At 48.6% G+C, this 13,611-nt stretch overlaps 1 protein-coding gene across 1 annotated transcript in view; it reads right to left on the bottom strand.

The window, feature by feature from the left end:
* Nucleotides 1-561: 561 nt before the first annotated feature.
* Nucleotides 562-13,611, bottom strand: part of LOC140429089 (beta-1,3-galactosyltransferase 5-like) — a 30,707-nt gene continuing 17,657 nt past the window's right edge. Inside the window, exon 2 of the mRNA XM_072515653.1 lies at nucleotides 562-10,201. Coding sequence (XP_072371754.1) covers nucleotides 8,915-9,973 — 1,059 coding nt within the window. The 5' untranslated portion in view covers nucleotides 9,974-10,201 and the 3' untranslated portion in view covers nucleotides 562-8,914. The remainder of the gene's footprint in view (nucleotides 10,202-13,611) is intronic.

Below are 13,611 nucleotides of genomic sequence, written 5' to 3'. Positions count from 1 at the left end.
ATTATTAATAATGACTCTAAAATCTTACCAATGACCGGCTTCTTCCTCCCTCCCTTCTTAAACAGCGGTGTTGCATTAGCCACTTTCCAGTCCTCTTGGACCCTTCCTGCCTCTAGTGTTGTTCCTGTATGATGTGGGAGTTGGTGGACTCCATTGTGGTTCCCTGTGACCGCGTCTGTAGTAAGTGTTGGTTGCTCGAGGAACTCCGGCTCAGGGTTGATGAGCTGGAGTCTGAGCTTCGGACACTGCGACGCATCGGGGAGGGGGAGAGGCACCTGGACACTGTGTGGCAGGAGGCAGTCACACCCCTCAGACTAATTAACTTAAATTCGGCCAGTGGTCAGGGACAGGAGGGTGTGACTGCGAGTGAGGCAGATAGAGGGATTCAGGAGGTAGGGTTGCAGGAGCCTCAGTCTTTCTCCCTGTTGTTATCAGCCAGGGTTTAGAGAACCCCAAAGTGTATCGTGGAGTTCACCTGACCCACAACTTTTAATAGATTGCGGTATGGGGAGCACACGGCCCACTCTACAGGTATGGTACAGCAGAAAATGGACCAGTGAGTTTTTAAAACAAAACAATGTTTATTCTATGAATTCAAAAGTTAACCTTTTTAAAACAAACAGTGAATATCTTAGCAACTCGTAAATCAAATACACCCCCCAAAGAATACAACACTAAGTAATCTGTATGCTGTCCTTTATCATCCAAAGGACTTAACAAACCTTCAAGCGGGAACACATTAGGATTACATTTAACACTGAGACCTTTTTACAATTCTGAGTTCGCCAAATGATCCATCGATAGTCTTTAGATGGCAGAGATCAACAGCAGTGCAGCTCACTTTTAACTTCAGATTCAGCTCACTGAAAAACACAGACACACCCAAGCTCTTTCTCAAACTGAAACCAAAGAAACAGAAGTGGGGCTCAGCTCCACCCACATTCTGACATCACTCCAGTAACATGAGCAGCTCCATTTCAACAAAGAACAAAGAAAAGTACAGCACAGGAACAGGCCCTTCGGCCCTCCAAGCCCGTGCCGACCATGCTGCCCGACTAAACTACAATCTTCTACACTTCCTGGGTCCATATCCCTCTATTCCCATCCCATTCATGTATTTGTCAAGATGCCCCTTAAATGTCACTATCGTCCCTGCTTCCACCACCTCCTCCGGCAGCGGGTTCCAGGCACCCACTGCCCTCTGTGTAAAAAAAACTTGCCTCGTACATCTCCTCTAAACCTTGCCCCTCTCACCTTAAACCTATGCCCCCTCGACCCTGGGGAAAAGCCTCTGACTATCCACTCTGTCTATGCCCCTCATAATTTTGTAGACCTCTATCAGGTCGCCCCTCAACCTCCGTCGTTCCAGTGAGAACAAACAGAGTTTATTCAACCGCTCCTCATAGCTAATGCCCTCCATACCAGGCAACATCCTGGTAAATCTTTTCTGCACCCTCTCTAAAGCCTCTACATCCTTCTGGTAGTGTGGCGACCAGAATTGATCACTATAGTCTAAGTGTGGCCTAACTAAAGGTTCTATACAGCTGCAACATGACTTGCCAATTCTTACACTCAATGTCCGGCCAATGAAGACTACCTTCTCCACCTGTGTTGCCCCTTTCAGTGACCTGTGGACCTGTACATCTAGATCTCTCTGACTGTCAATACTCTTGAGGGTTCTACCATTCACATTCCCTACCTGCGTTAGACCTTCCAAAATGCATTAACTCACATTTGTCCGGATTAAACTCCAACTGCCATCTCTCCGCCCAAGTCTCCAAACGATCTAAATCCTGCTGTATCCTCTGATAGTCCTCATCGCTATCCTTTTTTCCACCAACCTTTGTGTCATCTGCAAACTTACTAATCAGACCAGTTATATTTTCCTCCAAATCATTTATATATACTACAAACAGCAAAGGTCCCAGCACTGATCCCTGTGGAACACCACTGGTCACAACCCTCCAATTAGAAAAGCACCCTTCCATTGCTACTCTCTGCCTTCTATGACCTAGCCAGTTCTGTATCCACCTTGCCAGCTCACCCCTGATCCCATGTGACTTCACCTTTTGTACCAGTCTATCATGAGGGACCTTGTCAAAGGCCTTACTGAAGTCCATATAGACAACATCCACTGCCCCACCTGCATCACTCATCTTTGTGACCTCTTCGAAAAACTCTATCAAGTTTGTGAGACACGACCTCCCCTTCACAAAACCATGCTGCCTCTCACTAATACGTCCATTTGCTTCCAAATGGGAGTAGATCCTGTCTTGAAGAATTCTCTCCAGTAATTTCCCTACCACTGAAGTAAGGCTCACCGGCCTCTAGTTCCCTGGATTATCCTTGCTACCCTTCTTAAACAGAGGAACAACATTGGCTATTCTCCAATCCTTCGGGACATCACCTGAAGACAGTGAGGATCCAAAGATTTCTGTCAAGGCCTCAGCAATTTCCTGTCTAGCCTCCTTCAGTATTCTGGGGTAGAGTCCATCAGGCCCTGGGGACTTATTTACCTTAATATTTTTCAAGACGCCCAACACCTCGTCTTTTTGGATCTCAAGGTGACCCAGGCTATCTACACACCCTTCTCCAGACTCAACATCCACCAATTCCTTCTCTTTGGTGAATACTGATGCAAAGTATTCATTTAGTACCTCACCCATTTCGTCTGGCTCCACACATAGATTCCCTTGCCTATCCTTCAGTGGGCAAACCCTTTCCCTGACTACCCTCTTGCTTTTTATCTACGTGTAAAAAGCCTTGGGATTTTCCTTAACCCTATTTGTCAATGACTTTTTGTGACCCCTTCTAGCCTTCCTGACTCCTTGCTTAAGTTCCTTCCTACTTTCCTTATATTCCACACAGGCTTCGTCTGTCCCCAGCCTTCTAGCCCTGACAAATACCTCCTTTTTCTTTTTGACGAGGCCTACCATATCTCTCGTTATCCAAGGTTCCCGAGATTTGCCGTATTTATCCTTCTTCCGCACAGGAACATGCCGGTCCTGAATTTCTTTCAACTGACACTTGAAAGCCCCCCACATGTCAGATGTTGATTTACCCTCAAACATCCGCCCTCAATCTAGGTTCTTCAGTTCCCGCCTAATATTGTTATAATTAGCCTTCCGCCAATTTAGCACATTCACCCGAGGATCACTCTTATCCTTGTCCACCAGCACTTTAAAACTTACTGAATTGTGGTCACTGTTCCCGAAATGCTCCCCTACTGAAACTTCTACCACCTGGTCGGGCTCATTCCCCAATACCAGGTCCAGTACAGCCCCTTCCTTAGTTGGACTATCTACATATTCTTTTACGACGTCCTCCTGGATGATCCTTACAAACTCTGCCCCATCTAAGCCCCTAGCACTAAGTGAGTCCCAGTCAATATTGGGGAAGTTGAAGTCTCCCATCACAAAACCCTGTTGTTTTTACTCATTTCCAGAATCTGTCTGCCTATCTGCTCCTCTATCTCCCGCTGGCTGTTGGGAGGCCTGTAGTAAACCCCCAACATTGTGACTGCACCCTTCTTATTCCTGATCTCTACTCATGTAGCCTCGCTGCCCTCTTAAAGGTACATTTCTTAAACACCCATTTCTGAAAGGGTACTCTCACATGGCACTGTCCAACAGGCTCCCTCTATGGAGTGGAATGGGGACTGCAGGGAGAATAAGCAAACTGACCACAGCACCGTGATAGAGGGAGCCGTTCAAGTGGGGGAGAGAAAAGAAATGTAGTTGTAATCAGGGATAGTATAGTTTGGGGCATTGACACTGTTCTCTGTGACCAGGATCGAGAATCCCGAAGGTTGTGTTGCCTGCCTGGTGCTTGGGATCGGGATAGCTCATCTGGCTGCAGAGGAACTGGGAGTGGGACAGTAAAGATCCAGTTGTCGTGGTCCACATTGGTACCAACGACACAGGTAGAACAAGGACAGAGGTTCTGCGAAGTGGGTATGAACAGCTAGGAGCTAAATTAAAAAGCAGAACCAAAAAGGTAATAATCTCTGGATTACTACCTGAGCCACAAGCTAATTGGCTCAGGATCAGTAAGTATAAAGGGGGTAAATGCGTGGCTCAAAGATTGGTGTGTGAGGAATGGGTTTGAATTCATGGGACATTGGCACCTGTACTGGGGAAGGAGGGAGCTGTTCCGATGGGAAGGTCTTCATCTGAATCATACTGGGACCAGAGTCCTGGCGAATCGCGGAACTGGGACTGTAGATAGGGCTTTAAACTAAATAGTGGGGGTTGGGTGGGGGGAGGGGGTTCAGTTGCAGGGGAAATTAGAAAACCCAAGGAGGGAAGAGTCCAGGTTAATGATGTGGCAGAGGGTTCGATGGAAAATTAGAAAATCAAAGTTAAAGGAGAAGGTAGGGAAGGAATGCAGGTTAATGTCAAGGACTTTAAACCAGCTAAAAGGCCAAGGGCTCAGGAGAGTTTAATAATAGAACAGGTAGTGGAACAGAGAGTATAGAAGGTGGTAGAATCTAACTTCAGGCAGAGCAAAAACGAGGAAAGATTTGAAAAGGGGCTGGTCAATGCAAAACTGAGGGTGTTGTACCTAAATGCGCGCAGTATACTGGACAAGGTAAATGAGCTTGTTGCACACATTGAAATTGGCCGGTACGATGTTGTGGGCATCACAGAGACGTGGCTGCAAGGGGATCAGGGCTGGGATCTAAATATACAAGGATTTGTGTCCTATCGAAAGGACAGGCAGATGGGCAAAGGGGGCGGGATTGCATTGTTAGTAAGGAATGAAGTTAAATCGATAGCAAGGAGCGATATAGGATCAGAAGGCATAGAATCCCTGTGGGTAGAGTTGAGGAATCGCGAAAGTAAAAAGACACTGGTGGGAGTTATGTACAGGCCCCCTAGCAGCAGTCAGGATGTGGGGCAGAAAATAAATCAGGAGATAGAAAAGGCAGATAAGAAAGGCAATATTACAATAATCATGGGGACTTCAATATGCAGGCGGACTGGGAAAGTCAGGTTGGTAGTGGATCCCAAGAAATGGAATTTGTGGAATGTTTAAGAGATTTTTGGGGGAGCAGCTTGTGACAGAGCCTACTAGGGAACAGGCAATTCTGGTGTTGGTGATGTGTAATGAGGCAGACTTGGGCTGGTTTAGCACACAGGGCTAAATCGCTGGCTTTTAAAGCAGACCAAGGCAGACCAGCAGCACGGTTCAATTCCCGTACCAGCCTCCTCGAACAGGCGCTGGAATGTGGAGACTAGGGGCTTTTCACAGTAACTTCATTGAAACCTACTTGTGACAATAAGCGATTTTCATTTCATTTTCATTTCACTTGATTAGGGATCTTAAGGTGAAGGAACCCTTAAGGAACAGTGACCACAATATGATAGAATTTACCCTGCAGTTTGAGAGGGAGAAGCTGGAATCAGATGTAACGGTATTACAATTAAATAAGGGTAACTACAAACAAATGAGGGAGGAACTGGCCAAAATGAATTGGAAAAGGAGACTAGCAGGGAAGACAGTGGAACAGCAATGGCAGGAGTTTTTGGGGGTTATTAGGGAGGCACAACAGAAATTCACCCCAAGGAGGGAGAAACATCCTAAGGGGAGGACAAGGCATCCATGGCTGACGAGGGAAGCTAAGGACAGCATAAAAGCAAAAGAAAAAGCATACAATGTGGCGAGGATTAGTGGGAAGCCAGAGGATTGGGAAACCTTCGAGTAGACTGAAGGGACGATCCTTCAAAACAGGGATGAGGAGGAATTTCTTCAGTCAGAGGGTGGTGAATATGTGGAACTTTTTGTCGCAGAAGGCAAAATCACTGAGCGTCTTTAAGACAGAGATAGATAGGTTCTTGATTAATAAGCGGATCAGTGGTTATGGGCAGAAGGCAGGAGAATGGGGATGAGAAATATATAAGCCATGATTGAATGGTTGGTAGATCAGACTCAACTATCCAAGGGGCGGCATGGTGGCACAGTGGTTAGCACTGCTGCCTCACAGTGCCAGGGTCCCGGCTTAGGTCACTGTCTGTGCAGAGTCTGTACGTTCTCCCCGTGTCTGCGAGGGTTTCCTCCCACAAGTCCCGAAAGACGTGCTTGTTAGGTGAATTGGACATTCTGAATTCTCCCTCAGTGTACCCGAACAGGCGCCGGAGTGTGGCAACGAGGAGATTTTCACAGTAACTTCATTGCAGTGTTAATGTAAGCCTACTTGTGACACTAATAAAGATTATTATTATGGACCGAATGGCCTAATTCTACTCCTTTGTATTAAGGTCAGAAACTTGACAGATGTAATATAATGTAGGAAAACGTGGTTCTGCACTTTGGTAGGAAGAATAAAGGAGCTGAATATTATTTAAATGGAGAGAGACTGCAGAAAGCTGCAGCATGGGGGGATTTGGGGGTCCTCGTGCATATCACAAAAAACTAGCAGCAAGTTCAGCGGGAAATTGGGAAGGCAAATGGAATGTTGGCCTTTATTTCAAAGGGAATGGATTATAAAAATAGGGAAGTCCTGCTAAAACTATACAAGACACTAGTTAGACCACACCTGGAATACTGGGAAAGGTTTTGGTCCCCTTATCTATGGAAAGATATCCCGGCATTTGAGGCAGTCCCGAGAAGGTTGATCCCGGATATGGAGGGATTTTTTATTGAGGAGAGGTTGAGTAGGTTGGGTCTGTGCTCATTGGAGTTTAGAAGAGTGAGAGGCGACCTTATTGAGACATATCGAATTCTCAGGGGGTTTGACAGGGTCGATGCTTAGAGGTTGTTTCCTCTTGTGGGAGAGTCGAGGCCCAGAGGGCACAATCTCAGAGTAAGGGGGTCGCCCATTTCAGACAGAGATGAGGAGGAATTTCTTCTCTCAGAGGGGAGTGAATCTGTGGGATTCTTTACCGCAGAGAGCTGTCGAGGCCGGGTCGTTAAGTGTGTTCAAGGCTGAGAGAGACAGATTTTTAATCAGTGAGGGAATCGAGGGTTATGGGGATAAGGCGGGAGAGTGGAGTTGAGGATTATATCAGATCAGCCATGATCTCATTGAATGGAGGAGCAGACCCGATGGGCCGAATGGCCTACTTCTGCTGCCACATCTTGTGGACCCCAAGATGAACAAGCGTTTGGGGCAGAGTAGATTTCCACTACCTGAATCTTGCTGAAAAGAGAGACATGTTCTGCCGAACGTTTTGTCTATCACTCATTGGGACAAATACAAGAATGCCGAATTTCAAAAGATTGCAACAATTTATACTACAGAAGAAAACGGTGCTGATTGGTTGACAAGACAATTGGCTAAGGTGCCTGGAACATAGTTCCCCATTGCTTTCTCCATGGCAACACCTCAGAAAGGGTCGGGAGCTTCAAGGTGTCCAGATCACCAACAACCTGTCCTGGTCCCCCCATGCCGACACTATAGTTAAGAAAGCCCACCAACGACTCTATTTTCTCAGAAGACGAAGGAAATTTGGCATGTTAGCTACGACCCTCACCAACTTCTACAGATGCACCAAAGAAAGCATTCTTTCTGGTTGTATCACAGCTTGGGATGGAGCCTGCTCTGCCCAAGACCACAGGAAACTACAAAAGGTTCTGAATGTAGACCAATCTATCAGGCAAACCAGCCTCCCATCCATTGACTCTGTCTACAATTCCCGCTGCCTCAGAAAGGCAGCCGGCATAATTAAGGACCCCACGCACCCCGGACATGCTCTCTTCCACCTTCTTCCATCAGGAAAAAGATACCAAAGTTTGAGGTCACGTACCAGCCGACTCAAGAACAGCTTCTTCCCTACTGCCATCAGACTTTTGAATGGACCTACCTGGTATTAAGTTGATCTTTTCTCTACACTCTGGGCTGGATTCTCCCAAAATGGGGCTATGTCCCCACGCCGCTGTAAAAACGCAGGCGTTGCACTCCCGAGTTTCCTGAAAAAAATACAACCCGATTCACTTACCTGCAGGGGGCGAGCAGGGAACCGGAGTGCTTCACGTAGCTTTGATTGCGGATACGGCCCCCACACTTCCGATTCCGAGTCCGCGCATGCGCATGGCAGCGGTCTCTATTGGCCATGCTGAACGCCATTAGCGGACTCGGACCGCGGACCCACACAAACAAACTAGCCCCCCCCCCCCCGATCGGCTGTGCGCCCGAGGATCCGTCCGGCCCGATCTCACCCCTGGCCGCCCATAAGGACCCCGGTGCCCGATTTCCCCCCACCAGGGCGGCTGCAGTGAGCATCCCGACCGGCCATGCCACGTTGGTTCCACGCCGTCGGGAACTCGGCCGGTCGGGAGCGGAGTATCGCTGGGCGGGTCTCTGGCAATGGCCCCCCAGCCGCGCGGCGTAATTCGCGAAGGCGCGGATATTCAGGGCCCGAAGAATCACCGGAGCGGTGCCGGGCCCGATTCCATCGGGAAATTTGATTCTCCACTCCCACTCCAAGCGTGATTTCGGAGGTGTGGTGAATCCAGCCTGCTTGCTATAACTGTAACATTATATTCTGCAGTCTCTCCTTCCTTCCCTATGCATTGTTTGTACAGCAGGCAAGAAACAATACTTTTCACTGTGTACTAATACATGTGACAATAATAAATCAAATCAGATCAGCCAATCAGAGTCATGTTGGCAACAAATTGGCACCCTTCTCTCCTGTCGTGTCATTTGGCATTCTGGTGTTTTTTCCTGGTGAGTGCAAGACGAGAAGCTTCGATAACATGTTTCCCCTTTCAGTGAGATTCAAATTGCTTAGCACCTAGCGGGTATTTCCACCGCCCTTTTTGTGGAGGACTCTTTCCTGGCATGACCCCCTGATCAACCTAGCTCTAATTTTAAGGTAGTGCTCACGTATCCTGGACTGTACCGAGCAGAGAAATGATCTCCCGGCAGGATAATTAAAGGGTTTGATCAACATCGTGCAGATCGACATCTTCAGCTCCACCTGGTGATGTCTGGATTATCTGAGCAAGCCGTCCGGGCCTGAACCATGTTTTGATGGGCTACCTGCTGCTGTTGAGCGCTAAGGGGGTGAATGACCATCAGGTACCTGTAGTTACAAACTCTCCAGTTCACGTTGTGTTTGCTGAAGCGGCTGCTCGAGAGCACGGGAATTCCGGCCACTTCCGCCAGGATTCCGATGTAAGCATCCTCGACGGGAATCGGACGGACGGATAGCGCCACCCTCAGGATGGCGGCGGCAGCGTCCAGCGAGAGCACATAGCCCACCCCGCTCATGTACGGAGGGTAGCGCTCCTTCCCGTAATCCTGCCAGGACACGTACCATTTGCTCCAGGGATTCCGGATGACTTCCCTCTTCCCGGCTGCGAACAGAGAGCCTGCGTAGAGCCTGCTGCGGAACGGGTTGTCCCTGACCAGAAAGCGAGGCAGCCTATCCGTGTTCACAAAGCAGTCGTCGTCGGTTTTGAGGATGTACGCGGGCTGGCAAGTTCTCACTGCCCACCTTAACCCGTGCATGACCTTTAACGTTAGGTTTCTGTAAGTGTCCAGATAACTTCCGACCAACAGGTCCTGGAATTGCTCCTGCTCCAATCGGACTAGGTCGGCTGCTCCTTCGTCCGAGACCTGGCCAAGCAAGAAGACCACTTGCCAGGGGAAGGGGCTCTCCTGCCACCCCAGGGCCCAGGTGTTGCGAATGGCATTCCTGTGGTCAATGTTGGCGTTGGCCGACGTCACCAGGATCAGGAGGGCCTGCCCCTTCTCGCATGGAGGAGACGCATGTTGCCAACTATACAGAGCGTCAAAGTCAATTCCAGAGCCTCCGTCGGCATTCTCGTCTTCCTCCTTGCTCTTCGCCTGCTCCAGAAATGTGCGGAGGTCCCTCAGTGACTGGCCAGATTCCCGAGTCAGCCCCCAGGACGCACGGAAATGCAACATCAGATATGCGGACGCCAGTAGCAGTCCGAGCACAAGAACTTTCAAGTACCTTTTTAGCTTCATTGCTTCAATGTGAAGAGTTCCGAATCCTTGCATACAAGGAGGAAATACTCATCTCCATAATGGTTGGGTTCGAATCACGCAACACCCAAGCCTAATGATGGAGTTTCAGACGAGCATCTGTATAAGACCGAGGCAGGAGCAACAACATTGTTTGCCTTCCCTCTCTCACAAACACAGGGCATCCCAATGTGCTCCACGGCCAACGGAGAACATTTGTAGAAAAGTAGGGAAATGTTGAAAAAGCAGCAGGTCAGGCAGCATCTTTGGAGAGAGAAAGAAGAGTTAATGATTCAGGTGCATGACCTTTCATCAGAACTAAATGAAGTCAAAGATTCAGAGTCGTAGAGTTTTACAGCACAGAAGACATAATCGGCCCACCGTGTCTGTGCCAGATCAAGCACCTATCTATTCTAACCCCATTTTCCAGCATTTGGCCCATAGCCTGTGGCATTTCAAGGGCTCATCTAAATGTTTCTTAAATGTTGTGTGGGTTCCGCCTCTACCACCCTTGCAGGCAGCGAGTTCCAGATTCCCACCAGCGTCTGGGTGAAAATTGTTTTCCTGAAATCTCCTCTAAATCTCCTGCCCCTTACCTTAAATCCTGGTTCTCGACCCCTCTGCTGAGGGGAAACATTTATTCCGATCTATGTCCCTCAAAATTTTGTACACCTCGGTGAGGTTCCCCCACCCTCAGCCTTCTCTGCTCCAAGGAAAACAACCCCAGCCTAACCAGCCTCTCATTATAGCTGCAACGCTCCAACCCAGGCAGCATCCTGGTGAATCTCCTCTGCACCCGCTCTAGTCCAATCACATCCTTCCTATAGTGTGGCAACCACAATTGTACACAATACTCTAGCTGTGGCCGAACCAGCATTTTATACGGCTCCATCATAACCTCCCTGCTCTTATATTCTATGTCTCAGCTAATAAAGGCAAGTATCCCATCTGCCTTCTTAACCACCTTATGCAGTGAATGGAAGAACCCTCAAGAGTATTGACAGTCAGAGAGATCTAGGTGTACATGTCCACAGGTCACTGAAAGGGGCAACACAGGTGGAGAAGGTAGTCAAGAAGGCATACGGCATGCTTGCCTTCATTGTCCGGGGCATTGAGTATAAGAATTGGCAAGTCATGTTGCAGCTGTATAGAACCTTAGTTCAGCCACACTTGGAGTATAGTGTTCAATTCTGGTCGCCACACTACCAGAAGGATGTGGAGGTTTTAGAGAGGGTGCAGAAGAGATTTACCAGAATGTTGCCTGGTATGGAGGGCATTAGCTATGAGGAGCGGTTGAATAAACTCGGTTTGTTCTCACTGGAACGACGGAGGTTGAGGGGCGACCTGATAGAGGTCTACAAAATTATGAGGGGCATAGACAGAGTGGATAGTCAGAGGCTTTTTCCCAGGGTAGAGGGGTCAATTACTAGGGGGCATAGGTTTAAGGTGAGAGGGGCAAGGTTTAGAGTAGATGTACGAGGCAGGTTTTTTACACAGAGGGTAGTGGGTGCCTGGAACTCGCTGCCGGAGGAGGTGGTGGAAGCAGGGACGATAGTGAAATTTAAGGGGCATCTTGAGAAATACAGGAATAGGATGGGAATAGAGGGATACGGACCCAGGAAGTGTAGACAATTTTAGTTTTGACGGGCAGCGTGGTCGGCACGGGCTTGGAGGGCCGAAGGGCCTGTTCCTGTGCTGTACTTTTCTTTGTTCTTTGTTCTTTATCTCCCTGTCCTGCTGCCTTCAAGGATCTATGGACATTCACCGCAAGGACCCTCTGCTCCCCTGTACTTCGTGGCATCCTACTGTTCATTGGATAATCTCTTGTCCTGTTAGTCTTCCCAAAATGCATCATTTCACACATTTTAGGGTTAAATTCCATTTGCCTCTATTCAGTCCATCTGCACAACCCGTCTATATTGCCCTGTAATCCAAGGCTTTCCTCCTCGCTGTTTACCACACCACCGATTTTTGTGTCATCTGCGAACGTACTGATCATATGGTACTGAATGATCAGGTTTTAAGCAAGAATCGAGACATGGGAAGAGGGAATGGAGACAACGGTCTGTGGTCGGAAGGTGGGAATGATTAAACGTGCTGATGGTGAATGGCAGTGAGAGATGGTAACGCTGTGAGTTAGGACGTTAAGAGTTCACAGTGTAAATGGTCACAGCAGAACCATTAGAATGGAAATGTTTATTGCGATCTGAACTTGTTGGATGCAGTGTTGAGACTGCAAATCAAAAGGTGAGGTGCTCTTCCTTGAGCCTGAATTGAGCTACGTTGGAACAGTGTCGGAGGCCGAGGACAGAGGTCAGAGCGGGAGTGACGTGGAGAATTAACACTGTCAGGTGCACAAAGGCCGGAAGATGTAACATCTTGACAAACAGCCACTGCATAAAGGGTAAGATTCCTTACACTCCTCCCTCATCCAGCACGTCTGAAATAATCCCAACACTGCTGGTCTCAGATTGGCAGAGTGGGATTCCAGGACTTTCATAGAATCGTAGAATCACGGAATTTACAGTGCAGAAGGAGGACATTCGGCCCATCGGGTCTGCACTGGCCCTTGGAAAGAGCACCCCACTTAAACCCACGTCGCCACCCTATCCCCCGAAGCCAGTAACCCCATCGAACCTTTTGGACACTAAGGGGCAATTCAGCATGGCCAATCCACCTAACCTGCACGTCTTTGGACTGTGGGAGGAAACCGGAGCACCCGGAGGAAACCCACGCAGACACGGGGAGAAAGTGCAGACTCCGCGCAGAGAGTGACCCAAGCCGGGAATCGAACCCGGGTCCCTGGAGCTGTGAGGCAGCGGTGCTAACCACTGTGCCACCGTGCCGCCCCTTTCACAGGAGGGGAAATGACATAGAGAAGTCAGTTAAGATCAAGTGGAACGTGACATATTCATTATCAGTTTTAAACGGTCAATTCAACCTCTGACTGGTTGACAGAGCACATGTGGTAACACCGGACCCCTGTATCTGTACAAGGGGGGTAGGGCAGGGAGACTCTGCAGTCGCCATGAATCATTTGTCTTGAAACAAGCTGAGGGAGCCTCCTAAAGCCAACGTCACATGCCTCCTTCTCCCACACTGTTCCATGCCCGAAAAGTTCTAAAAAGCAGCAAACACAGATTGGGTGAAACTATTCCAGCTAGCCTGTTATGCCTTTCTCTCAACACTCAAGACCTAGAGAGAAGCAATGGATGCTTAAGAGAAGTTTGACATCATGACGACAGCTCAGAAACAGGTCATTCAGTCCAACATACCAATGTTTATACTCTGCACGAGACTCTTTCCTCCTGACTTCATTAACCCCGATCAACATGACAATCTGTTCCTTTCCACCTCTTGCTTTTATCTAGATCCCCTTAAATGCATCTAGATTAGGTCCCAGCACAAACCCATAGATCCCAGCACAAACCCACACACAAATCCCAGCATAAAACCACACACAGGGCCCAGCACAAACCCACACACACATCCAGCACAAACACGTCGATCCCAGCACAAACCCACACACAGATCCCAGCACAAACCCACACACACAAATCCCAGCACAAACCCACACACAGATCCCAGCATGAAACCACACACAGGGCCCAGCACAAACCCACACACACATCCAGCACAAACCCACTCACAGATCCCAGCACAAACCCACACAC

This window comes from Scyliorhinus torazame, chromosome 9 (assembly GCF_047496885.1).
Source record: "Scyliorhinus torazame isolate Kashiwa2021f chromosome 9, sScyTor2.1, whole genome shotgun sequence".
In the NCBI taxonomy this organism is placed as follows: Eukaryota; Metazoa; Chordata; class Chondrichthyes; order Carcharhiniformes; family Scyliorhinidae; genus Scyliorhinus; species Scyliorhinus torazame.
The sequence above is the reverse complement of the archived record's forward strand: the minus strand, read 5'-3'. Positions and strand labels throughout refer to the sequence as shown.